Below are 27769 nucleotides of genomic sequence, written 5' to 3' on the forward strand. Positions count from 1 at the left end.
GTCGATGTCAGCTTGGCTGATGAATTCAAAACACCCAAAGAGCGGAATAAAAAAAACACGTGCATTTGATTCCAGCTTCATCACTGGCATTTTTCATGTTTTAGCCTGTTTTTTTGTAATATGTAAAGGAGTGATTATAATAATCAGTTACAATATATATTTCAGGTGACAATAGATGTGTTCGCAAATAAAATGTTCTCCCTCGTTTCATAATGACCTTAATTTGAGTTCCGTTATCTAGCGTATTGGCATAAGTTATAATCAATACATCATATGATCATATAATGTCAGACGACTTATTTCAATATAGCCTAGTCGTCTTTCACAAAATAGCTTATTGAACTGATATAACAAATACAAAAGTATTGCATACTGTAATTCAATGAGGTAACAGTTACCAATAAAATCATGCACTGTGTTGGGGCGGGGCAGAAATCAGTTAGTTGTAAGTGAACAACACATGGGCACTGACTGAGACAGCGTTCTGATGTCGCCGAGCGCTGAGAGGGAGGCAGCAGCCGATGGAGAAGGGTTGCCTGTCATGCTATAACAGTGTGCATGTACAAGGCAAGGTGGCATCTTCGTTTAGTCAATTAACCAGATATATGTTTGGTGATTTTCTCTTTGAAGAAGTCTTATTTGGCATCTAATTCAGGAGATGGCATTTAAATCCATTCCTTCACCATTGTGCGCATTTTCATTTTGGCAATGTCAATACTGCCTATTTATCTTGGACCTGATATTTTCTGATGGACTCTATATGCATAAAATGACTACTTCTCCTTGAATCGACCATTCTGGAATAACACTAACCACATAGACGGGATGGGATCGTTTAATTCAAGCGGAGTTGACGCGTTCCCAGTTTTCAATTTAAATTCCTCATCAGAAAGTCCATATACTTTGGCTACTATAGCGAGTCTTGCAGCACTTGTAAGTTGTCTTATTTTGTTTACAGTGGTCGGTAACGTCCTGGTTGTAATTGCGGTGTTAACAAGCCGGGCACTGAAAGCACCCCAGAACCTGTTTTTGGTTTCCTTAGCCACAGCAGACATTCTGGTCGCCACTTTGGTGATGCCTTTTTCTCTGGCAAACGAACTTATGGGCTATTGGTATTTCGGGAAAGTTTGGTGTGGAATTTACCTTGCTTTAGATGTCTTATTTTGCACTTCGTCCATTGTCCATCTGTGTGCAATCAGTTTGGACCGTTACTGGTCCGTTACGCAAGCTGTTGAATACAATCTCAAACGGACTCCTAAGCGAGTGAAATGTATTATCGTCATTGTATGGCTTATATCTGCGATGATATCTTCTCCTCCGTTAATATCAATAGACAAGAACAATGATAACTCTCAGTACCCAGGATGTGAGCTGAACAATGACACTTGGTACATCCTTTCCTCTAGCATTGCGTCATTCTTTGCTCCTTGCCTAATCATGATATTAGTATATATTAGAATATACCAAGTGGCCAAGACAAGGACCAGGGGCATGTCAGAGAAAAAACATGGTCCTGGTGGTGAACCTACAATGACTGAGAATGGGTTAAGCAAAGCCACCTCGTGCAAAATCAACGGGGACAAAGAGAACGGGCACTGGCAGTGCCCTTCCACGCCCACCAGCATGAGGACAACAGGGGTCCAAGACGAGGTGGACCTGGAGGAGAGCTCCTCCTCAGAGGGCAAAGGTCACCCCAAACCTCAGGACCTGAACCACAAGAGGGCCAAGAGAGCCAGCCGGAAGAACAGCGCCGTCTCCAAACACTCCAGCCGAATCTCCAGAGCCAGCAACAAATCCACGGACCTGTTCGCCTCCAGGAGGAAGAAGAGGAGGAGGAGCTCTGCGTCCAGGAAGAAGGTCTCCCAGGCCAGGGAGAAGAGATTCACCTTTGTGCTGGCGGTGGTCATGGGAGTGTTTGTGGTGTGCTGGTTCCCATTCTTCTTCAGCTACTGCCTGCACGGAGTGTGCGGGGACCCCTGTAAGATCCCCGGTCCCCTCTTTAAGTTCTTCTTCTGGATCGGTTACTGTAACAGCTCCCTCAACCCCGCCATCTACACTATCTTCAACCAGGATTTCCGGCGCGCCTTTCAGAAAATCCTTTGCAAGTCTTGGAAAAAATCCTTCTAGATATGTAATAACAAGAGGGACAAGCCAGGACTAAATATCCCTTGAGGTGACAATATCAATAACATGAACGTATGAAATTTACCATGGAATATCAATGTGAAAGCAGACATTTTTCTTTATTTGTCCCATGGAACAATGCAATGTGCATACTGTACTTACAGTGGACAGACACATTGTCATGCTGTAACTCAATTGAGTCAGAGCATAATACTGAACTAAGTCTTCATATCCCCTCACAGGCAACTCTCTAGTGCTTTTAACCTACTTGTTTCTCTTACCGGCCTTCATATTTTCCATCCACGTTTAGTGTGTGCTTAGTGGTTCCCAGAATTAGATGTACTGAAGTGTGTCGCAAGGTTTTAGCTCAATGTCATGTTAGATATCCAGTACTCCTGAGTCCTTTACAAATAAAGTGAGAGCAGGTAGCATTTCCAGGTTGATCGTGCTAATGCAAAAAACACAGGGGGAGCTAGCCTGGCGCATCTGCAGTTTAATCCAAAATACTGCATGTTTTCATGGGTAATGCTTTCCCTACAGATTACAAGTGGTTGAGGTGTTGATGGGTGACTATACCAGGGCTGTCCAACCCTGTTCCTGGATAACTACCCCTTGCTTTGTTTTTGCTCCAAGCCCAGTTGTAACTAACCTGATTCATTTTTGATCAACAAGCTAATTATTAGAGTCAGGTGTGCTACAGTAGATTAGGGTTGAAGCGAGAATCTACAGGATGGTAGCTCTCCAGGTACAGGGTTGGAGAGCCCTGCTCTATACATTTTTAAAATATGGGCTACGGTTGGACCTGTTATTTATACGTAATAGTAACAAAGCCTCTTTATTTTTCACCTTGGATGCTGACTAATAAATATTTAAGAATAAAACATAAAGTGTTTATTTTAATACACTACCTCCCTTGTGGACTGTTTCTGTGTAATTATTTAGCATATTTTGTATTTTTTTTTGTGCAAGTGGTGCAGTTTCGTATGCTTAAAGTAGTGGGCTGTCATGCAAAATAAACGCTGAAGAAATATTATGTAACCTCTATTGTAATGTTAGAGTTCTGACATATACACAGTGGAGCACTCTGACAAGGATGCACATGGTGCTTTTGCTTGAGTGATTAAGGGATTTGGAGATAGTCTGCACTGCCACCACCAATCACTGTCCAAAGTGCACTCTCTAAGATGTCAGGCAACCCATTTGTCCCTCAGATGGTATTTCAAACAGGATTTTTCACGTTTTAAACATGTCAAAGGAACAGCTCAAGGACAACCATGCATTTACACAGTCATTTTTATTTATAGACAATCATTTGGGCATTGTCAAATGATTTCAAATTCATGTCAAATATAGTTAGGGAATGCCAAAGGGTAAATTGTTAAAATATCCCCGCAGAAGCTTCCTGGAAAAATATCATCTGTAGCTACTTAGCTGCCTAAATATTTTCTTCAATGAGAAGCAATTCCATTGTGGCAATCCTGATCAGGACTATCTATCACGTCCGAAATCCCACCCATCCCACTGACTGGCTTGGAGTTGTTCTCACCATGGCTGCGTACCGATTATCCACCCTTTTCCCAAATTGTGCTCTTGCACACTTCCAGTCATACAGTAGATCTACAATCCATTAGAGCGAGTGTGCGAGTGCACAATTTGGGAGAAGTGTGGAGAATTGGGATGCTACCTACGTTTTCCTTTATCAATCCATAACATTCAGATTAGTATCCTTTCACAAAGGGAATGAAACAAGAACGTATTCAAGAGTATTGTGACACAGCCTGTTTGTAGCCCCAAAGATCCCTGGTAAGTTTATTGGCAACACTTTCTGAATTTAACTGTGAAATTGATCAAAGCTGCAGTGATGGGTTCAACCAAAGGATTTGTCCTCCTGGCAAAGACTGGCCATGTCAGTACCAGGGTGTACAGTATGTGACCTTTTAGCACAAGAAGGTTTGGTGTCACTTGTGGCTGAGAGGAGATAAGCCAATATTCCCCACCGCCTTTTTCATCAGCGAGGTGAAACTGAATCCAACTAACTCTTGTTGTGGATCTTTACTCCATGTTAAACTGCTTCTGTGTTTTTGGGTGCCAATGTAAATGCTCTTTGAAATGGTCTACATCTTTTGTGTTTGTTCCAGTTACCATATGCTGCTGATATAGTGTAATAGTACATGTCAACATGTGTAGACATAGACGTTTCAAGGGTTGCTTTGTTTATTAGCAGTAAAAAAAAACAGTTACATAGATGATGTTGATATACTGTAGGCATTTTAAAGGAATTATGTTAGCCCTTTAACATAATTTCCTTTGTAGATTTTCCATGTTGATCAGTCTAGCAGTGTGAGTGCAGTGGACACATTGACTTCCTGTGTAAAGGATGGGTTTCCCCACATAACCACGAGGGAAGCTACTAGGCAACATGCCCATCTATGATGCAGAGGACTGTTACAAGGGAGTACAACCAACAGCATGCACCCAGTTCAGTTCCTGTTTGATCTCTAATGCATTAGAAAACCTGCTTTGTCATTGCATCTCGCTCTGTCAAATACCAAAGTGCCATTTAATGTTTCACTGGTGTCAGAGCTCAGAGTAAACAGTTATTCAATCGCTTGCTTTATAAAGGTCAGACAGATTTTTATTTCAACGCCACCCTCCAGGGTTCCTTTGGCAATTTATTGGCATATTTGGGTAGTACTAACATTGTGTCAAATAAAAAGGAGAAAGCACTTGAAACACGGGACCGAGACAGTGTGACTTAAATGATTTGTGATTCACCCTGAGTGAATTTGACATTACGAGACTTTGGGACTATACGGTTCTATCTGTGCAAAGCTTAGTTCTGAACTATTTAGCATTAAAGTTTTCACATCCTGGACCTCAGAACCATTTTTATAGTGAATTCGTCTTTCATAACCTATTAAGGTCCTAGCCTTAAAAGATACCTAAAGGGCAGAGCACCAAAATCCTAAAACATTTGCAAATATTTTTTTAAGGGGTGCAATTACAGTCACAGAATGTTACCATTATTTAAATTTAAATAGAAAAGTACAGACCTTTAATAATTAGATAAAGAGAATATGTCTTTCCAATCACATCATCAAATATATAAATTCATGTTCATTTGTTAAAGTAGCAATATGTAACTTTTTGGGCGACCTGACCAAATGCACATAGAAATGTGAGTTATAAATCAATCATTCTAATCCAAAACAAGTCTAAGAACGGGTACATCTGATGGATGTGCTCTATTTCTATGCTTCCCGTTCTTAAGTATTGCTGAGTTTTGTTCACAGCGGTTTAGATGGTACAATGATTCTCTACACTGTACCATTTTATTTTGTCCCATAAACAGAAATTAGGCTAACAATTAGAGTTTTAGCAACCAGGAAATGGCAAGCGATTTCTGCATTGTGCAGCTTAAAAAAGTGATACTTCCCTAAAATGACAAATACACTATATCCTACGGATAACTTAAAGGTTTAGCTCTGGATGAGTAAACTGATATATTTGTCTGGTCTCTGACACCCAAAGTCCGGAAACTCCTAGCTAGTTATCAATGAAATGTGGTAAGTTTGTAATTTTTGTGAAATACCCCTTCCATTGAGGTTTTCGTAGTACAAGATAAAAACAGCAACACCTCTAAGGCACCTGTATTTATTTGTTTTTACCATAAACAGCTTAAGATATGGCCATTCTTCTGAAAAAGTGTTGGAAAAAATGTAAGTAATTTAAAGAGGACAAGAACCTATGATATGAATAATCAAGGATTTGAGACTATAGGGTTCCTGCAAAATGCATAGTTTTGAGATGAAAAGTCCCAGATCTAAGAACTGTTTTGTGATGTCTTCCTCTTTCATGACTCAATAAGTATATGACCTTAAATACAATTATTTTTTATGCACAACCCAGCATTGTGTAATTGGATTGAAAATAGAACATTATAGGTCCAAGTTAAAAGGTGTTTGCGCAGACGGAACTTTGAGATTGTAAAAATAAATGTAGAGCGAAAACTGATTTACAACGGTGTCGTTTAATATCCATAAACCACCGTCAACAGAACAATACAATAAATGGGTCAAACAAAATCTGGGTAAATACCAGCATACCGTGCATACGCACTACAAGAAACAATTACCGACAAGGACATGAGGGGTAACAGAGGGTTAAATACACAACATGTAATGGAATTGGATCCAGGTGTGATGGAAGACAAGACAAAAGCAATGGGAAATGAAAAGTGGATCAGCGATGGCTAGAAGGTCGGTGACTTCCACCGCTGAACGCCGCCCGAACAAGGGGAGGGTTCAACTTCGGCGGAAGTCGTGACATACAACCTGTAATTTAAATGGATTTTTATTTGGATTTCATGCAATGGACATATACAAAATAGTTCAAATCGGTGAAGTGAAATGAAAAAAATAACTTGTTTCAAAAAAATCAAAAAATCAAATGGAAAAGTGGTGCGTGCATATGTATTCACCCCCTTTGCTATGAAGCCCCTAAATAAGACCTGGTGCAACCAATTACCTTCAGAAGTCACATAATTAGTTAAATAAAGTCCACCTGTGTGCAATCTATGTGTCACAATATCTGTCACATGATCTCAGTATATATACACCTGAAAGGCCCCAGAGTCTGCAACACCACTAGGCAAGTGGCACCACCAAGCAAGCGGCACCATGAAGACCAAGGAGCTCTCCAAACAGGTCAGGGACAAAGTTGTGGAGAAGTACAGATCAGGGTTGGGTTATAAAAAAATATCAGAAACTTTGAACATCCCACGAAGCACCATTAAATCCCTTATTAAAATGTTTTAAGAATATGGCACCACAACATACCTGCCAAGAGAGGGCCGCCCACCAAAACCCACGGACCAGGCAAGGAGGGCATTAATCAGAGGCAACAAAGAGACCAAAGATAATCCTGAAGAAGCTGCAAAGCCAGTGAAGATTGAAGTATCTGTCCATAGGACCACTTTAAGTCGTACTTTCCACAGAGCTGGGCTTTATGGAAGAGTGGACAGAAAAAAGCCATTGCTTAAAGAAAAAAATAAGAAGGTACTCTGGTCAGATGAGACTAAAATTGAGCTTTTTGGCCATCAAAGAAAACGCTATGCCTGACGCAAACCCAACACCTCTCATTACCCCGAGAACACCACCCCCACATGAAGCATGGTGGTGGCAGAATCATGCTGTGGGGATGTGGGAAACTATTCAGAATTGAAGGAATGATGGATGGCACTAAATACAGGGAATTTCCTGAGGGAAACCTGATTCAGTCTTCCAGAGATTTGAGACTGGGACGGAGGTTCATCTTCCAACAGGACAATGGCCCACAGGATACTGCTAAAGTAACACTCGAGTGGTTTAAGGGGACACATTTAAATGTATTGTAATGGCCTAGTCAAAGCCCAGACCTCAATCCAATTGAGAATCTATGGTATGACTTAAAATTGCTGTACATCAGCGGAACCCATCCAACTTTTATTTATTATTTTTGATTTCACCTTTATTTCACCAGGTAGGCCAGTTGAGAACAACTTCTCATTTACAGCTGCGACCTGGCCAAGATAAAGCAAAGCAGTGCGACAAAAACTACACAGAGTTACACATAAACAAACGTACAGTCAATAACACAAAAGAAAAGAAAAATAGAAAAATCTATGTATAGTGTGTGCAAATGTGGAAGAGTAGGGAGGTAGGTAGGTAAAAAATAGGTCCTAGAGGCAAAAATAATTACAATTTAGCATTAATACTGGAGGGATAGATGTGCAGATGATGTAAGTAGAGATACTGTGGTGCAAAAGTGCAAGAGGGTAAGTAATAATATGGGGAGGAGGTAGTCGGGTGTGCTATTTACAGATTGGCTGTGTACAGGTACAGTGATCGGTAAGCTGCTCTGACAGCTGATGCTTAAAGTTAGAGAGGGAGATATAAGACTCCAGCTTCAGAGAATTTTGCAATTCGTTCCAGTCATTGGCAGCAGAGGACTGAAAGGAAAGGCAGACAAAGGAAGTGTTGGCTTTGAGGATGACCAGTGCAATATACCTGCTAGAGCGAATGCTATGGGTGGGTGTTGCTATGATGATCAGTGAGCTGAGATAAGGGGGGGCTTTACCTATCAAAGACTTATAGATGACCTGAAGCCAGTGGGTTTGGCGACGGATATGTAGTGAGGGCCAGCCACCGAGAGCATACAGGTCGCAGTGGTGGGTAGTATATGGGGCTTTGGTGATAAAATGGATGGCACTGTGATAGTCTACATCCAGTTTGCTGAGTGTTTGGGGGCTATTTTGTAAATGACATCGCCGAAGTCAAGGATCGGTAGGATAGTCAGTTTTACAAGGGTATGTTTGGCAGCATGAGTGAAGGAGGCTTTGTTGTGAAAAAGGAAGCTGATTCTAGATGTAATATTGGATTGGAGATTCTTAATGTGAGTCTGGAAAGAGAGTTTACAGTCTAAACAGACACCTAGATATTTGTAGTTGTCCACATATTCAAGGTAAGAACCATCCAAAGTAGTGATGCTAGTCGGGCGGGAGGGTGCGGGGAGCAATCAGTTGAAGAGCGTGCACTTAGTTTTACTAGCATTTAAAAGCAGTTGGAGGCCACGGAAGGAGTGTTGTATGGTGTTGAAGCTCATTTGGAGGTTTGTTAGCACAGGGTCCAAAGAAGGGCCAGATGTATACAGAATGGTGTCATCTGCGTAGAGGTGGATCAGAGAATCACCAGCAGCAAGAGCGACATCATTGATATATACAGAGAAAATTGTCGGCCCGAGAATTGAACCCTGTGGCACCCCCATAGAGACTGCCAGAGGTCCGGACAACAGGCCCTCCGATTTGACACACTAATTCTATCTGAGAGATAGTTGGTGAACCAGGCGAGGCAGTCATTTGAGAAGCCAAGGCTATTGAGTCTGCCGATGAGAATGCAGTGATTGACAGACTCTAAAGTCTTGGCCAGGTCGATGAATATAGTTGCACTGTGCTGTCTTTTATCGATGGTGGTTATGATATTGTTTAGGACCTTGAGCGTGGCTAAGGTGCACACATGACAAGCTCGGAAACCAGATGGCATAGTGGAGAAGGTATGGTGGGATTCGAAATGGTCGGTGATCCAATTATTAACATGGCTTTCGAAGATTTTAGAAAGGCAGGGCAGGATGGATATAAACTCAGCAAAAAAAGAAACGTCCTCTCACTGTCAATTGAGTTTATTTTCAGCAAACTTAACGTGTAAATATTTGTATGAACATAACAAGATTCAACATTAGACATAAACTGAACAAGTTCCACAGACATGTGACTAACAGAAATGGAATAATGTGTCCCTGAACAAAGGAGGGGGGGGATCAAAATCAAAAGTAACAGTCAGTATCTGGTGTGGCCACCAGCTGCATTAAGTACAGCAGTGCATCTCCTTTTCATGGACAGCACCACATTTGTCAGTTCTTGCTGTGAGATGTTACCTCACTCTTCCACCAAGGCACCTGCAAGCTCCCAGACATTTTTGGGGGGAATGGCCCTAGCCCGCATCCTCCGATCCAACAGGTTCCAGACGTGCTCAATGGGATTGAGATCCAGGCTCTTCGCTGGCCATGGCAGAACACTGACATTCCTGTCTTGCAGAAAATCATGCACAGAATGAACAGTATGGCTGGTGGCATTGTCATGCTGAAGGGTCATGTCAGGATGAGCCTGCAGGAAGGGTACAACATGAGGGAGGAGGTTGTCTTCCCTGTAAAACAAGGTGTTGAGATTGCCTGCAATGACAACAAGCTCAGTCCGATGATGCTGTGACACACCGCCCCAGACCATGACGGACCCTCCACCTCCAAATCGATCCAGCTTCAGAGTACAGGCCTCGGTGTAACGCTCATTCCTTCCATGATAAACGCGAATCCGACCATCACCCCTGGTGAGACAAAACCGTGACTCGTCAGTGAAGAGCACTTTTTGCCAGTCCTGTCTGGTCCAGCGACTGTGGGTTTGTGCCCATAGGCGATGTTGTTGCTGGTGATGTCTGGTGAGGACCTGCCTTACAACAGGCCTTTACAAGCCCTCAGTCCAGCCTCTCTCAGCCTATTGCGGACAGTCTAAGCACTGGAGGGTTGTGCATTCCTGGTGTAACTTGGGCAGCTGTTGTTGTCATCCTGTACCTGTCCCGCAGGTGTGATGTTCGGACATACTGATCCTGTGCAGGTGTTGTTACACATGGTCTGCCACTGCGAGGACGATCAGCTGTTCATTCTGTCTCCCTGTAGCGCTGCCTTAGGCATCTCACAGTACAGACATTGCAATTTATTGCCCTAGCCATATCTGCAGTCCTCATGCCTCCTTGCAGCATGCCTAAGGCACGTTCATGCAGATGAGCAGGGACCCTGAGCATCTTTCTTTTGGTGTTTTTCAGAGTCAGTAGAAAGGCCTCTTTAGTGTCTTGTTGTAATACCCTTGTTTGAACCAAGTATTAAATGTATTTGTTATAATTAATTGGTAATGTACAAGTTAATAGGTTGGTTTACTTTTAAGTTTAAGTTTTGACCAATAATGTCGCTTGTTAAGCTGTGGCCAATGGGAGTTGACCTGGTTAACGGGAGGCCTGGGGGGAAAAAAGATAAAAAGAGAGATGTTGAGAAAAGGATGGACATTACATTATGACCGTTGGTGAAGGAAAATGATAAAAGATGATAAAAGTAGGTCAAAACCCATAACTACCAAGTTTTGACGGGAAATACAGATTCAATTTTATGAGAGAGTTAATATCATTTTGTTAAGAAAGACTTAATAAAGTCTGAAGTTACCGTCGCATCGTGGAGGTATTTGACAGCCTTGAGGTTACTGTTTCAATTTAATTGAATAGGAAAACATATCCTTATACAATAACAAAAATCTATAATCATTCTATCTGAAGTTAATACCCTAGTTGTCATCACCCTAGATAGTTTACAATAGGGATTCTTATTGGAGATATCCTTCTCACCTAACATCCCATGCTGTTGAGATATTCTATGTAAGGTAATATCGTGAGAGTCAAGTTCGAGCCTGGTGAGAGGGTTACACTAAGTTTTCATAACTGTGACCTTAATTGCCTACCGTCTGTAAGCTGTCTTAACGACCGTGCATGTTCATTAATTGTTTATGGTTCATTGAACAAGCATGGGAAACAGTGTTTAAACCCTTTACGATGAAGATCTGTGAAGTTATTTGGATTTTTACAAATTATCTTTGAAAGACATTGTCCTGAAAAAGGGACGTTTATTTTTTTGCTGAGTTTAGGTCTATAACAGTTTGGGTCTAGAGTGTCTCCCCCTTTGAAGAGGTGGATGACCACGGCAGATTTCCAATCTTTGAGGATCTCAGAAGATACGAACAACTTGAAGGAGCTGGAGCAGTTTTGCCTTGAAGAATGGGAAAAAAATACCAGTTGCTAGATGTGCCAAGCTTATAGAGACATACTCCAAGAGACTTGCAGCTGTAATTGCTGCAAAAAGTGTCTCTACAAAGTATTTACTTTGGGGGAGGGGGGGTAAATAATGGAGAGAAAAGCTTGTATCCGTGAATATTTTCTGATTATTTGTTGCATTCAATCTGTGAATCTAACAGGTTTGAGAAGTTGGATGTCTGCTGCCACAGATAATAGGTTAAACAATAGCTTCGGATGGCTGTCTCACTTTTCTTGTTTGTTTCCCTGAAAACGTTCTATACAAGAGCAGTGTAACAGTCTTTGCTGTATCTTGATATTTATTTCCCCTGTGTATGTAAAGGCTAACAGTCTGGAAAATCCTGCTGATGAAAATGGAAAATGGAATGAATGGACTCCCAAGCAAGCACATCTGGGGTGGCAGGTAGCCTAGTGGTTCGAGCCTTGGGCCAGTAGCCGAAAGGTTGCTAGATCGAATCCCCAAGCTGTCAAAGGTATACACTTGCAGGGCAAGGGGCGAGGGAGGTAGGAATGATTTTTAAATGGACCACCCTTGGCGGGAAATTCCTCACTTGTTCATTCCGCAATGATTGTGTATTCAGCTTGCGGGTGCTTTATATGCGCTACAGTCAATTATGATTGCATGTCTACTTAAAATAAATGTATAATGTAATTAAATATATGCCTACTGTATGATAGCTAGCAAATTAATTAGCTAATTAACGTTAGCCTGCCAAGCTGGAACTTCTGTAGAAGGAACATGTTTGATTTCTACAATTTCCAAAAGATAACCAAACAAAAACATATTTACTTTTTAGGAGATGTCTTTGTGCTGTAATGTGCATTAGTAGCACAATTTCTAACTTATTTGCATTCGTTTTTACTTACTTGTATGTTGACTTCTCCATTGATGTGATTTGTAGGTTTTCGCTGATTGTTCTTAGCGGATGTACAGTCGTCGCAAATGGAATTACGGGGAGTGTCTGGTCTCAGAGTAAACATAATTGTACACTCGCAAACTCGACTAAAAATGAGGGCTACGTTGCACACTTCCCTTGCTTGGCTAATCATTTGGGCCGCCCTCCAAGATGGCGATGGGGATTCCCCCAAGGGCATAAGGCGAGGGTAAGTGGATGAGGGTGTGTCTTTTAAATGTTTGGACCGGAACCAATGTTCGCTCTAAACTGCGCTCAGATCCCAGGGACTGCCATGCAGAAGAAATATCAGCCTGTGCACTCAACTTTTTAGAGTTTTCCCCTTTAGTTAACAGTATCCGTGTCTGGTCGAATCAACGCAATATTAGCCACTTTCAATGCAACATACCGAACCAAAATGAACTATGCAAGAGATGTTGTTGTAGGTAGAACACATCGGATTAGTATTCTTTTGCATTGACACTTATGACTCAGCCCCTACTCTACACAGACTAGTACTGCATAACCAATCAGAACTGCAGTAGGCTGATATGCAAATAGACCATTGCCAAATATGGATTTGTGCCATTCACTTTGAAGTGGACTGTAAAGCATGAGTGGTTGTGAGTAGGTGTGCTTGTTTTGAGATCAAAGTGATTGCTGCATGAAGCCACGTCTGCACATTTGTTCATATTCTTTGCTAGTTAGTGAGTTATCAGCCCAGTTATAGATCATTTCTAGTCAGCAATAGGGGAGTGGTTGCTTCCTACAAGAGTACAAAACGTGTGCATTTCTAGACATCTTTGAAAAGTGAGTTTGGGTAAAGAGCTTTTTTTGTCTTAAAGGGACAGTGTTGTATTTTGAGGAAATCTTGAATAAGCTAAGTAGCCAATAGGCAGAGGGTAGCATACTTGCTTCTCTCTAATCATGGTTTGGGAATAATAATGCATTTTATTTTGTAAAATGGTTTCTAGCACAAAACAACACAACAACATTTTCAGTCACCTCCTTGTCTGAAGGACAAGTGGATAAGCAGGTTAATGTCAAGCCCTGCATGTTTTTTTCAAAAGTCTCATGGAATGTAGGCCTACATTGAACACCACACATTGGCTGATACTGTTAGGCTGAATGATAGAACAGCTATTTCCATGTTAGAATGTTATGGGATGCATTTTCTCCATTGTTTTTGATGGCAGGCCAATCTGGTAGGCCGGCATGATCAAGTAGCCACAGTAGCCTACTTGACCACTGTCTGAAACTGTAACTTAAAGCGGGCACAGCCTCAGTGTTCACAGGAAACACTTGCTGGAAGTTGCACAGAATGTTCATGTTCAAGGTTACTCTCTGCAGACCTGACATTTGCTCAGTGCCAGTAAAAATGAGAGGGAACATTGATGACTAGAATACTGTCCAGAAGGACAAACAAAAACTTTCTGTCCAAAATTGATGCAGAAAAATTAATCCATGCTTTTGTCACTTCTAGGTTAGACTACTGCAATGCTCTACTTTCCGGTTACCTGGATAAAGCACTAAATAAACCTCAGTTAGTGCTAAATACGTCTGCTAGAATCCTGACTAGAACCAAAATATTTGATCATATTACTCCAGTGCTAGCCTCCCTACACTGGCTTCCTGTCAAGGCAAGGGCTGATTTCAAGGTTTTACTGCTAACCTACAAAGCATTACATGGGCTTGCTCCTACCTATCTCTCTGATTTGGTCCTGCCGTACATACCTAAACGTACGCTACGGTCACAAGACGCAGGCCTCCTAATTGTCCCTAGAATTTCTAAGCAAGCAGCTGGAGGCAGGGCTTTCTCATATAGAGCTCAATTTTTATGGAATGGTCTGCCTACCCATGTGAAAGACGCAAACTCGGTCTCAACCTTTAAGTCTTTACTGAAGACTCATCTCTTCAGTGGGTCATATGATTGAGTGTAGTCTGGCCCCGGAGTGTGAAGGTAAACGGAAAGGCTCTGGAGCAACAAACCGCCCTTGCTGTCTCTGCCTGGCCGGTTCCCCTCTTTCCACTGAGATTCTCTGCCTCTAACCCTATTACAGGGGCTGAGTCACTGGCTTACTAGGGCTCTTTCATTACCGTCCCTAGGAGGGGTGCGTCACTTGAGTGGGTTGAGTCACTGATGTGATCTTCCTGTCTGTGTTGGCACCCCCCCTTGGGTTGTGCCGTGGCGGAGATCTTTGTGGGATATACTCGGCCTTGTCTCAGGATGGTAAGTTGGTGGTTGAAGATATCCCTCTACTGGTGTGGGGGCTGTGCTTTGGCAAAGTGGGTGGGGTTATATCCTTCCTGTTTGGCCCTGTCCGGGGATGTCACCGGATGGGGCCACAGTGTCTCCTGACCCCTCCTGTCTCAGCCTCCAGTATTTATACTGCAGTAGTTTATGTGTCGGGGGACTAGGGTCAGTTTGGTATATCTGGAGTACTTCTCCTGTCCTATCCGGTGTCCTGTGTGAATGTAGGTATGCTCTCTCTAATTCTCTCTCTCTTTCTTTCTCTCTCTCGGAGGACCTGAGCCCTAGGACCATGCCTCATGACTACCTTACATGACTCCTTGCTGTCCCCAGTCCACCTGACCGTGCTGCTGCTCCAGTTTCAACTGTTCTGCCTGTGATTATTATTATTTGACCATGCTTGTCATTTATGAACATTTGAACATCTTGGTCATGTTCTGTTATAATCTCCACCCGACACAGCCAGAAGAGGACTGGCCACCCCACATAGCCTGATTCCTCTCTAGGTTTCTTCCTAGGTTTTGGCCTTTCTAGGGAGTTTTTCCTAGCCACCGTGCTTCTACACCTGCATTGCTTGCTGTTTGGGGTTTTAGGCTGGGTTTCTGTACAGCACTTTGAGATATCAGCTGATGTACAAAGGGCTATATAAATACATTTGATTTGATTTGATCTGACATCTCTGCAGCACTCCAATCAGGCCTTTATGGTAGAGTGGCCAGATGTAAGCCACCTCTCAGCCAAAAGACACATAAAGACTCTCAGACCATGAGAACAAGATTCTCTGGTCTGATGAAACCAAGAATAATCTCAAGCGTCCCGTCTGGAAGAAATCTGGCACCCTCCCTACGGTGAAGCATGGTGGTGGTAGCCACGAGCCATGTCTGCTCAGAGCAGAGAGGAGAATGGAGAGATGTCAGTGGCAGCGTTACAGAGAACTCATCTATGGCAAGGTTCATGACGTAAATGAATGACAGGTGAAGTGAACACAGCCTGCTTTATCTCCTAACGTGTTGCACAAGTTGACTTCAGGTATTTACTGAAAAAGTAGCTAGAAATATTCAAATATATTAAAGAAATAGTTTCAACAACATTGACAACCCTCCAGTGGGTATTTCCAAATACCCCGGTATATAGTATACAAGGTATACCTCCAGTTGTCTAGAAAGGAATTAATCCTAAACTCTTTTTAGACGTCTTAAGAAAACTCCACCAAAGTGCAAATGAGGAATAGTTCCACTTGAACTTGACTAAGCTCATTGTGCGATATCGGGCCATTTCCTAATGTAATGTAATGCGAGGGATATCAAGGGGCTAACAAGGTTTTATCAGGCTTGGATCACAAGCTAAATTTGCTTTGGGTGTAGTTGAGATTCATGTCTTGATAAGTCATTGGATGAGAAGATCAAGCCTTGGCTCACTGCAGAAAGAAACAATTACATTAGAGTGCCTAAGACCTGATGATAGCTAGCTCTCCATGAACTGGATAGTCATTCTAAAGAGGGGAAGGTATCGCAGATAGTATTGTGGTCGTTTCAGTCAGTCCTCATTACAGTGAGTGAAAAGTCCTCCATAAGCACTGTCTCCTTCAGGCATTTTTCCTCATCGACCCACTGTCTGCTTCTATTATAAACGAGTCAATAGTTGAGGTATGAGCAGTGTTCAATACCACTAGATGAACCACCTGCAGGAGTGCAGCCACAGCACCACAGAATGTCATTAATATCAATACTGGAAAATATAAAATCATCCACATTCATAAAATCATCACATTCAAAATCTGATCTCATACACACACACACACACACACACACACACACACACACACACACACACACACACACACACACACACACACACACACACACACACACACACACACACACACACACACACACACACACACACACACACACACACACACACACACACACACACACACACACACACTAATATTATAGGCTTCCGCTTCAATACTTTAGTTTTATCCAGGGACAAATCCTGGAGGGAAATGGTTGGCTTCTTGGCTCGATCATTTGTGAAAGGGAGCTAACTGGATGCATACAGAGGTTGTGGCTCTTCTTCACATTCCACTGGGTTCCTTTTACAGACAGCAGTCAGGCCTAGTGGGGAATGAGAAATGTGGCAGTAACCAGTAGGTAGCTAGAGCAATCCCAGGTGGGTTATTCCAGCCGTTGAGCCCTTCAGCGAAACTCTTCAACTGAAATTGCCTCCAAACTATCCATCTGTATAAAATGTATAAAGTTGAGCCTTCCTTTAGCAAAATGTCCACGAGTTTCAACCTTTCTTTGATGCCCCAAAGCCAGGATTTTCAAAGCTTTTAAGGAATGTGCTAACTCTCCATAGAGTGTCTCCGCAAAGGCATAAGTAGAGGGGGAGGTACATGAAAACATTGCTATCTCGGGTAACATCACCAATAAGTACTTTCGCCAATCAGTACAATTTCATGCCTACGTGTTACTCTCATACATGTGTTATTACACAGTTACACCATTGTAATAACTTACTGTTACATACCGTAGCAACAGCTCACTTTCCCACATTGTGGGTTTCATTGAGTTCCAGTCCAGTCTAGATGTACGCAATGTGCTGTATGAAGAAAGAAACAGCAATTATCCATTTGTTCAATGCACTACAGTGTACTCTTCCATGCACTATGAATTAGTGACCTCAATCTCCTCGTCCATACATCAAATAGCTCCAGTGAAAAAGAGAGCGCCAGAACCTCACCGAGAAAGAAAAACTCTGAACTCTTCATGGTATATACTTGTTCTTCATAGCTTACCGTCCACTTGTTCTCTACTGTCTTCTTTGGTTGTGTTTATCACCACTGCCATTGCCTCAAAAACAAATCGTTGGGCACACTGCATAGCTGCTCGAACTCTGAAATCGCTGTCATAGCAACAGTTACAGGTGAGTAGGTAAGTCGGGAAAACAAGTCAAGAGACAAAAGGGGGGGGGGGCATACCTTTCATGGCCCACTGCAAGTGCAGTAGGTGCTTGTTTGCACTGTTAAAGGGACCCAGCCTATACGCGAGTACAACAATCAGATTGTCACCGTGAACCACAGTGCACATAATAAGGAGGTGGACGAGACTGGCACAGCTTTTTAGACCTCAGCTCACAGTGATGCCCGACAATCAGTGATTCACGAGTGCTAAGGTATTTTCTTTCTAATAGCATTGCTAGCTACTATTAGCTTTACCTGTTTTCCTTCCTGTCACCTGTTCATCTACACTTGAACGGTGCACTCATTGAACTGCACAGTGAGGTCCTACTGTAGTGTACCATAGCATGACCTTGGCTGCATCATAGTGAGGAAGTGAGGCTGTGTGCATCTGACCTTCCCGAAAAGTGAGAGAAACTCAGGGCCTTGGAGGTTGCAATGTACTCCACAGCGGGCACAAAACAGCATCTATTCTCTAGAACAGATACATGGACTCTTTCGAAGAAATAAAGCTGGATATGTTGTTATGTGGATGCTTTCTTGAGGGTCGTGTTAAAGTTCACACATACGATTGCGTGTGTGTTTATATCTCTTGCCGAGTCACTCTGTTAAGGTGCACAGTAGAAAACAGGCCAACACCCTGAATTTTTTCAAATAACAAACTCTTGTTTTTGTTGCAAAACAATTTCATTTGCAAAACGTTTTGCTTAGATTTTGCTTTGCTGTGCATGAGTGAGTTCACCTCTCTGCACTCGCAAAGGTGTATAACTCATTTAAAATGAACATCACACCAGGTTCGACTCAGGTACTGGGAGCAGCCGCCCCTTCAAATACCCTTAAGTCAACTTTATTGTTCTGTTTTCTTCAGAGTGATGTGATTACAAGGCCTGGGGGGAGGCCATGTTGTGAAAAACAATGAACATCGAGGCTATGACCGGCTGCTTTGCATCACAAATCCATTCCAAAACAGGTTAGAGCTGGAAGGCCAAATCCAATCAGACAACCGTTGAAACGAAAAGTGTAATGAGTTATTCGCCACGGCAAGTGTCCAACAATGCTGTAAACCTTAGGTACATTCTAATTGGAGATCAAGTTGATAGCTTAGATCAGGGCTGTTCAATATCAGTCCTGGAGGACCGAAACCCTTCAGGTTTTCATCCTCTCCTTCTAATCAGTGAATGATTCAGACCTGGGACACCAGGTGAGTGCAATGGACTAACAGGTAGAAACAGATGTGTTTCGGCCCTCCAGGACCAGAATTGAATAGCCCTGGCCTATAATGTATAGATTCTATATGGAACCAGTGTATGTACAGTATGTATGTGTTATATTGATTTTAGGGAGAGTATAAAGTACGATTGTCTGGGATGAAGTTGGATTTCACACAATCAAATACAAATGTGCCAACCTGCTGCACTAGCAATGCATTGTGTAGCTGTGGATGACTAACTTACGAGGGAGGATACATTACTCACAACTCTCTGCCTACACTAACATTCCCCTTTGCCAGTTTTAAATCGTGACAATAAATTCCAAACCACCTGCTATGCTGCTATTCCTCAGCTCGTCCGCGAACAATGGACCTGCTACCGAGAGCGTTGACGCGCATCCTATCATAGAGCTCCTGCGGCTTAAATGGCTTGTCGTTGTGAAAGGGGAGGATGAGGTGGGTGTGGGTATAATACATTCCATTGTCATCTGCTGTTGGGAAGCCGTGGTGCACACAGGATGAAGCGTGAGGTCAATCGCTGGCATCGCTGGCACAGCTTTGCTTTCAAAGCCACAACCGCCGCCACCTGTAGGCGCGTCATATCTTTGTAGTCCGAGCCCCCTAGTCACCCTCACGGGTCAGCTTGATCGTCCCTTTTAATCGTCCTTTTAATCCTCCTGTGGCGTATTTGAAAGCATCTCACACGTGAGTTTTTTTCGCACACCTGCTGAGAGCTCAGTTCTGAAATGTCGACTCCTTGCCAGTCCACAAAAAAAGTGCAAAGTAAAATAACTGTCCGAACTTCCCACTCCCTAAAATAAATTGATGGCTAAGCGGGTTGGAGCCAGATCGGCCCAGATTCAAGAAATCCATTATTTTAGATTTGTCCCATTTTAATTTCCGAACTACAAACATGAGTGACATGCTGGCTGGGAAAGGCGCTAAACTAATTTACTGACCATGTACCCAACTATAGTGGTCTAAGATATTAAAAACACAGCTGTCTCTACTGCAATCATAGCACTGGTACTGACAGTCAATGAGATGTTCTGACTGCTTTTAACTTCTGTGATGACCTATTTAGGCTTAAAATAAAAGTCTGCTTCCTTTACAAAATACGCAATGATGTTCCTCCTAAAACTATGAACACCGTACTTTGCAGAATAGTATTTTTGTCACCGTAAAAGTCTTGGATATCTTGAGCGTTCATTTATGTGGAAACACAATCACATTCAATACTTCGGAAGCTTCAAAATAACTGACTGCACTTCTGTGAAGCGCAATGTTGAGTCTGAAAGCAGACAGACCATAGCCTACAGCATTCTGTGGATTGAGGTTTGAGTTAACTTCCAGATAGAGTCCTGTGAATGGTTTGAAGACTGTAAACAGTGCCAGGGGAGAGGGGACACGAAGTACATGAGGATGGAAGGGGGGGGGGGTCAATTCTCCATAAATCAGTGAATTCTGTATTTTTCAAACACCCGAAAGAGCCTTTTCTTGCAATCTACAGCCACACTCATTATGACTAATTCTACATTAAAAAGATGTATGTGTATTTTTTTCTAAGTTAACTCTGTACCTGTTCAATTGTAATTTTCATGAATTAACTTTTATGCCTTAGGAGTTTAGTATAAGTGCAAATGCAAAGACAGCAAGGGTGGTTCATCACTCCAGCGTAGTTTAACTGAAGAATACGTTGGGATAGAATAGCATATGTACAGCAATAACTGAATATGATGGCCTTGACTAGAATACAGTATACAGTGCTTTCAGAAAGTATTCAGACCCCTTGACTTTTTCCACATTTTGTTACGTTACAGCCTGATTGTAAAATAGATACAATTGTTTTATTCCTCTCATCGTCTACACACAATGCCCCATAATGACAAAGCAAAAAAATATATATATTTTGTTTGCACATTTATTACAAAAAAACCCTCAAATATCACATTTACATAAGTGTTCAGACCCCTTACCCAATCCTTTGTTGAAGCACGTTTGGAAGTGATTACAGCCTTGAGTCTTTTTGGGTATGACGCTACAGGCTTGGCACACCTGTATTTGGGGAGTTATTCCCATTCTTCTCTGCAGATCCTCTCAAGCTCTGTCAGGTTGGATGAGGAGAGTCTCTCCAGAGATGTTCAATCTGGTTCAAGTCCGGGCTCTGGCTGGGCCACTCAAGGACATTCAGTGACTTGTCCCGAAGCCACCCTTGCATTGTCTTGGCTGTGTGCTTAAGGTCATTGTCCTATTGGAAGGTGAACCTTCACCCCAGTCTGAGGTCCTGAGCGCTCTGGAGCAGGTTTTCATCAAGGATCTCTCTGTACTTTGCTCCATTCATCTTTCCCTTGTCCTGACTAGTCTCTGAGCTCTTACTACTGAAAAACATCCCCACAGCATGATGCTGCAACCATCATGCTTCACCATAGGGATGGTGCCAGGTTTCCTCCAGATGTGACACTTGACATTCAGGCCAGAGGTCAATCTTGGTTTCATCAGACCAGAGAATCTTGTCTTTAGGTGCCTTTTGAAAAACTACAAGCGGGCTATCATGTGCCTTTTACTGAGGAGTGGCTTCCATTTGGCCACTCTACCATAAATGCCTGATTGGTGGAGTGCTGCAGAGGAGGTTCTCCCATTTCCACAGAGGAACTCTAGAGCTCTATCAGAGTGACTATCGGGCTCTTGGTCACCTCCCTGACCAAGAATCTTCTCCGCCGATTGCTCAGTTTGGCTGTGCTGCCAGCTCTAGGAAGAGTCTTGGTGGTTCCAAACCTCTTTCATTTAAGAATGATGGAGGCCGCTGTGTTCTTCCGGACCTTCAATGCTGCTGAAATGTTTTGGTACCCATCCCCAGATCTGTGCCTCAACACAATCCTGTCTCGGAGCTCTACGGACAATTCCATCGACCTCATTGCTCGGTTTTTGCTCTGACATGCATTGTCAACTGTGGGACCTTATATAGACAGGTGTGTGCCTTTCCAAATTATGTCAATCTACCACACGTAGACTAAAAATCAAGTTGTACAAACATCTCAAGGATGATCAATGTAAACAAGATGCACCTGAGCTCAATATCGATTCTCATAGCAAACGGTCTGAACTCTTATGGAATAAGGTATTTAAAAAATACATATGTTATAAATTTGCAAATATTTCTAAAACCCTGTTTTCGATTTGTCATTTAGGTTATTGCCTGTAGGTTGCGGTAAAAAACAAAACAAAATTATAATAAGGTAGTAACGTAACAAAATGTGGAAAAAGTCAAGGGATATAAGTACTTTCTGAATGCATTTTGTGTAAAAATATACCTACAGTGGGGCAAAAAAGTATTTAGTCAGCCACCAATTGTGCAGGTTCTCCCACTTAAAAAGATGAGAGAGGCCTGTAATTTTCATCATAGGTACACTTCAACAATGACAGACAAAATGAGAAAAAAAATCCAGAGAATCACATTGTAGGATTTTTAATCCATTTATTTGCAAATTAGGGTGGAAAATAAGTATTTGGTCACCTACAAACAAGCAAGATTTCTGGCTCTCACAGACCTGTAACTTTGTCTTTAAAAGGCTCCTCTGTCCTCCACTGGTTACCTGTATTAATGGCACAGAGTTCAAGTAACAGACACATCTCAACATCAACTGTTCAGAAGAGACTGCTTGAAAAAGGCCTTCATGGTCGAATTGTTGCAAAGAAACCACTACTATAGGACACCAATAAGAAGAAGAGACTTGCTTGGGCCAAGAAACACGAGCAATGGACATTAAACTGATGGAAATCTGTCCTTTGGTCTGATGAGTCCAAATTTGAGATTTTTGGTTCCAACCGCCGTGTCTTTGTGAGACACAGAGTAGGTGAATGGATTATCTCTGCATGTGTTGTTCTCACCGTGAAGCATGGAGGAGGTGTGATGGTGTGGGATGCTTTGCTGGTGACAAGGACTGTGATTTTTGTAGAATTCAAGGCACACTTAAACAGCATGGCTACCACAGCATTCTGCAGCAATACGCCATCCCATCTGGTTTGCACTTACTGAGACTATCATTTGTTTTTCAAAAGGAAAATGACCCAACACACCTCCAGGCTGTGTAAAGGCTATTTGACCAAGAAGGATGGTGATGGACTGCTGCATCAAATGACCTGGCCTCCACAATCACCCGACCTCAATCCAATTGAGATGGTTAGGGATGAGTTGAACCGCAGAGTGAAGGAAATGCAGGCAACAAGTGCTCAGTATATGTGGGAACTCCTTCAAGACTGTTGGAAAAGCATTCCAGATAAAGCTGGTTAAGAGAATGCCAAGTGTGTGCAATGTCATCAAGGCAAAGGGTGTCTACTTTGTAGAATCTCTCAAAATAAAGATAGTCGCACACACTATATATAAACTACTCGGAATTTATTGGGCAGCCAGAAGAAGGCACAGTGATGCTGTCACACTCTGACCATTATTTGAGTTGTTTGTTTCTATGTTTTGTTTGGTCAGGGTGTGATATGAGTGGGCATTCTATGTTGCATGTCTAGTTAGTCTGTTTCTATGTGTTTTGGCCTGATATGGTTCTCAATCAGTGGCAGGTGTTTGTCGTTGTCTCTGAATGGGAACCATATTTAGGTAGCCTGTTTTGTATTGTGGGTTATTGTCCATGTGATGTTGCATGTTTGCACTCAGTATTTATAGCGGTCACGTTCGTTTTGATATTTTGTTCGTTTAGTGTACTTCGTGTTTGTTTTCATCTATCATTAAAAGGATGTATTCACATCACGCTGCGCTGTAGTCTCCTCAATACGACGATCGTGACAGATGCCCATGCTTTGGTGATTTACACAATAAATTACTGGGAGTTTATATATAGAGTGTGCGACTATCTTTATTTTCATAGCTTATAGTTTATTCGCCGTTGCTTAGCACCTCTACATAAATTGATTTTCTCTGGATGTGCGCCAGCTCATGCTTTAAATACCAATAATTTGAAGAATCAAAAATATATTTTGATTTGTTTAACACTTTTTTGGTTACTACATGACTCCATATGTTATTTCAAAGTTTTTGTCTTTACTATTATTCTACGATGTAAAAAATAGTACACAAAAGAAAAACCCTGGAAAGAGTAGGTGTTTCCAAGCTTTTGACTGGTACTATATATGAAATGGGTACAACAGTATGTAAAAATGATTAAATTGACCACTGTTATATTATTGAAGTGAGCATCGTTCCATATCTATGTACATAGAGCAGCAGCTTCTAAGTTGCGTGTTTGAGTAACCGATTAGTGACAGTGACTAAGTTCAGGGCAGGGTACTGGGTGGAGGACGACCTACTTTTCTAGGGAGTTTTTCCTAATCACTGTGCGTGCTTCTGCATTGCTTGCTCTTTGGGGTTTTAGGCTGGGTTTCTGTACAAGCACTTTGTGACACCTGCTGATGTAAAAAGGGCTTTATAAATAACTGTGAATGATTGACTCTAGCGGCCAGCTATCTCTTAGTCACTCTCACTGAGATATCATATTAAAAACGGCCAACATTTCTCTCCACCCTATGGCAAAATGTGTAGAATTACAGGAAATTCACTGTAAAACAACAATGTTTCGCTTAGGGTCCCCAAAAGCCTAGGGCCATCTCTGATTGCATGTGTGCTACACAGACCCCCGAGCCACTGCAGTCCCTATTAGGAATCAAGGTAAACCCAAGTGTGTAAAAATGTAAAAATGTTTATTGTAACCACAAGGGCAGGCAAACGACAGGTCAAGGCAGGCAGGGGTCGATAATCCAGAGTAGGAGCAAAGGTACAGGACGGCAGGCAGGCTGAGGGTCAGGGACACGCAGAGTTCAGTAATCCAGAGGTGGACCAAAGGTACAGGACGGCAGGCAGACTCAGGGACGGGCAGAGTGGTCAGGCTTGCGGGTTCAGGATCAGGACAGACAAGGGTCAAAAACAAGGAGGATGAGACAAAGAGGCTGGGATAAGACAGGAGCTGACGGTACGAACTCTGGTAAGCTTGACAAACAAGATGAACTGGCACAGACAGACAGAGAGCAAAGGTATAAATATCCAGAGGGTAAGTGGGGAAGACGGGCGACACCTGGAGGGGGTGGACAGGGGAAACACATCAGGGCGTGACAGCCCCTCATGATAAGTTCAAATCTCTTGTGACCCCCACCCAAAGTTGCCAATCCCTGCACTAGAGTATCTAGTGTCCTACCGAGCATATGCTATATATTAAACATTTTAATGAGTTGATTCGGGTATTTCAGCCTCACCCGTTGCCCGAAATGTCTACGGGCAACAACGACTCAGCCGAGAAGTGGTAGGCCACACAAGCTCACAGAACGGGACCGCCGAGTGCTGACGCGCGTAGCGTGTAAAAATCGTCTGTCTTTGGTTGCAACACTCCTTACCGAGTTCCAAACTGCCTCTGGAAGCAACATCAGCGTAATACCTTTCGTTGGGAGCTTCATGAAACGGGTTTTCATGGCCGAGCAGCCGCACACAAGCCTAAGATCACCATAGGGAAGAGACTAGCTCAGCTGCGGGGAGAAACAAGATGTGCGTTCTAAGAACTTTGATGCAGCCCAGGCACACAGAATTTCAGTTCTGAATGCTTCCTACAGCCAAGGGGTTGATGAGTCGGGCAGTACTGACCTGTAACAATCCACTCTACAGATGATAAGCTCAACTCCGCAGCCAGTGGGAGACTAAACACGGGCAAGGCAAAGGACGTCGGGTGTGAGGCAGTCTGGTCAGTCTGGTCAGTCTGGTCAGTCTGGTCAGCCTCCATATGTCCTAGAAGATCAGATCCAGCTATTAAATACCTTTGCCTCGCTGGAGGCAGACATACCTGACCCGGGAGTCAGCTCTGATCCTGCGAGTACACCAACAGCCAGCTGCCGTTCAGGGGTACCCTCCACAGCTCAGCTGGTCGCTGACTAAAGAAAACAAGGTATTGGGCCCTCCTCCATCGCTCAGAGGATTCTGACGCCATCCACTGCTACTGGTACATGTGCGGTGAGTCATGCTGGTATGAGTCGAAGCCCACCTCTTCCCCCCTGCCCAAGGCAGGCCAGTTCTGTACCCCCTCTTCCTTCCCCATCGGTTTCCATCACAACCACCATCGTCGTGGGAAGCCTGATGGTGAGAGATTTTTGCCTGCCTGTGTGCCGACCACGGTCCACTGTCACCCTGGCTCCCGTGTCCAAGCCATAAACTCCCTCCTGCCCACAGTAGTTGGCTAGTCCAACTACTTTAATATTGGTAGCGTTGTCACTCATGTTGGATTTAACAACATTCAACTTGGGCAAGCTGATGAAGGGCTTTATAACATGAACTGATGAAGGGCTTTATAACATGAACTGATGAAGGGCTTTATAACATGAACTGATGAAGGGCTTTATAACATGAACTGATGAAGGGCTTTATAACATGAACTGATGAAGGGCTTTATAACATGAACTGATGAAGGGCTTTATAACATGAACTGATGAAGGGCTTTATAACATGAACTGATGAAGGGCTTTATAACATGAACTGATGAAGGGCTTTATAACATGAACTGATGAAGGGCTTTATAACATGAACTGATGAAGGGCTTTATAACATGAACTGATGAAGGGCTTTATAACATGAACTGATGAAGGGCTTTATAACATGAACTGATGAAGGGCTTTATTATAACATGAACTGATGAAGGGCTTTATAACATGAACTGATGAAGGGCTTTATAACATTCTTTTGAGCACCTTTGTTTGCACAGGGAAGAGAACAGCCCCCTGCCGTGCTATATAAGAGGTTTGGAACGTTACAACCGCCTCACTGCCCTAAACGAGTTCCTGAAGAAACTCTGCAAAGGCAGGAATGTCTCCTCTTATGACAATTGTGACTTGCTGTGGGAGCAACCAACACTCTTTTAAAAAGATGTCATTCACCCTTACCGCAGGGGTTCCAGGATTATCTCCATCAACATAGTGAACTGCTTAAGAGACTAACGGTCAAAGAAAAAGTACAGTTAATGTAATCTTGTCATGTTTGTCATTTATTATCATGTCTTGTCCCTGTGCTCCCCATTCTATTCGTTTCCCTCTGCTGGTCTTATTAGGTTCTTTCCCTCTTTCTATCCCTCTCTCTCCCCTCCCTCTCTCACTCTCTCGCTCTCTCTTCTCTCTATCGTTCAGCCTGCTCCCAGCTGTTCCTATTCCCCTAATCATCATTTAGTCTTCCCACACCTGTTCCCGATCCTTTCCCCTGATTAGAGTCCCTATTTCTTCCTTTGTGTTCCGTTCCTGTCCTGTCGGTTCCTTGTTTAGAATTCACCGTGCTGTGATTGTGTATCGCCCTGTCCTGTCGTGTTTTTGCCTTCATCAGATGCTGCGTGTGAGCAGGTGTCTCTGTCAGCTACGGCCTGCGCCTGACCCGAGGATCGACCTGCAGTCTGTGGCCGCTTCTCCTGTTATTCCCCTCTACAGACTAGAGGATTTCTGTTATTCCCTGTTTGGACATTTCCTGTTAAGGATTCAGGATTTGTCGTTTTCTGTTTGGACTTGAATAAACTCTGTTTCTGTTAAGTCGCTTTTGGGTCCTCTTTCACCTGCATGACAGAAGGAACCGACCAAGGAATGGACCCAGCGACTTCAGACGCTCGTTACACTGCCGTCAAGATCCAAGGAGCCATGCTATTTACAGACACGAGCAGGAATTGTCTGCTGCTCGCCATGCCGTGGAGAACCTGGCCGCTCAGGTTTCCGACCTCTCTGGACAGTTCCAGAGTCTACGTCTCGTGCCACCTGTTACTTCCTGGCCTGCCGAGCCTCCAGAACCTAGGGTTAATAACCCACCTTGCTACTCCGGGCAGCCCACTGAGTGCCGCTCCTTTCTCACGCAGTGTGAGATTGTGT

The 27769-nt window shown here is 43.0% G+C and overlaps 1 protein-coding gene across 1 annotated transcript; it reads left to right on the forward strand.

The window, feature by feature from the left end:
- Nucleotides 1-514: 514 nt before the first annotated feature.
- On the forward strand, nt 515-3091 carry LOC124008766 (alpha-2 adrenergic receptor-like). Its single transcript, XM_046320300.1, has one exon. It carries the CDS (start codon nt 826-828, stop codon nt 2125-2127), a length of 1302 nt encoding a protein of 433 aa, XP_046176256.1. The 5' UTR covers nt 515-825; the 3' UTR covers nt 2128-3091.
- The last annotated feature ends 24678 nt before the right edge of the window (nt 3092-27769 follow it).

The sequence above is a fragment of the Oncorhynchus gorbuscha genome, linkage group LG21 (genome assembly GCF_021184085.1).
Source record: "Oncorhynchus gorbuscha isolate QuinsamMale2020 ecotype Even-year linkage group LG21, OgorEven_v1.0, whole genome shotgun sequence".
Lineage (NCBI taxonomy): Eukaryota > Metazoa > Chordata > Actinopteri > Salmoniformes > Salmonidae > Oncorhynchus > Oncorhynchus gorbuscha.

Bases quoted from the DNA above. Each gene is read 5' to 3' on its own strand.
- LOC124008766 (XM_046320300.1), top strand. From the start codon at position 826: ATGGGATCGTTTAATTCAAGCGGAGTTGACGCGTTCCCAGTTTTCAAT.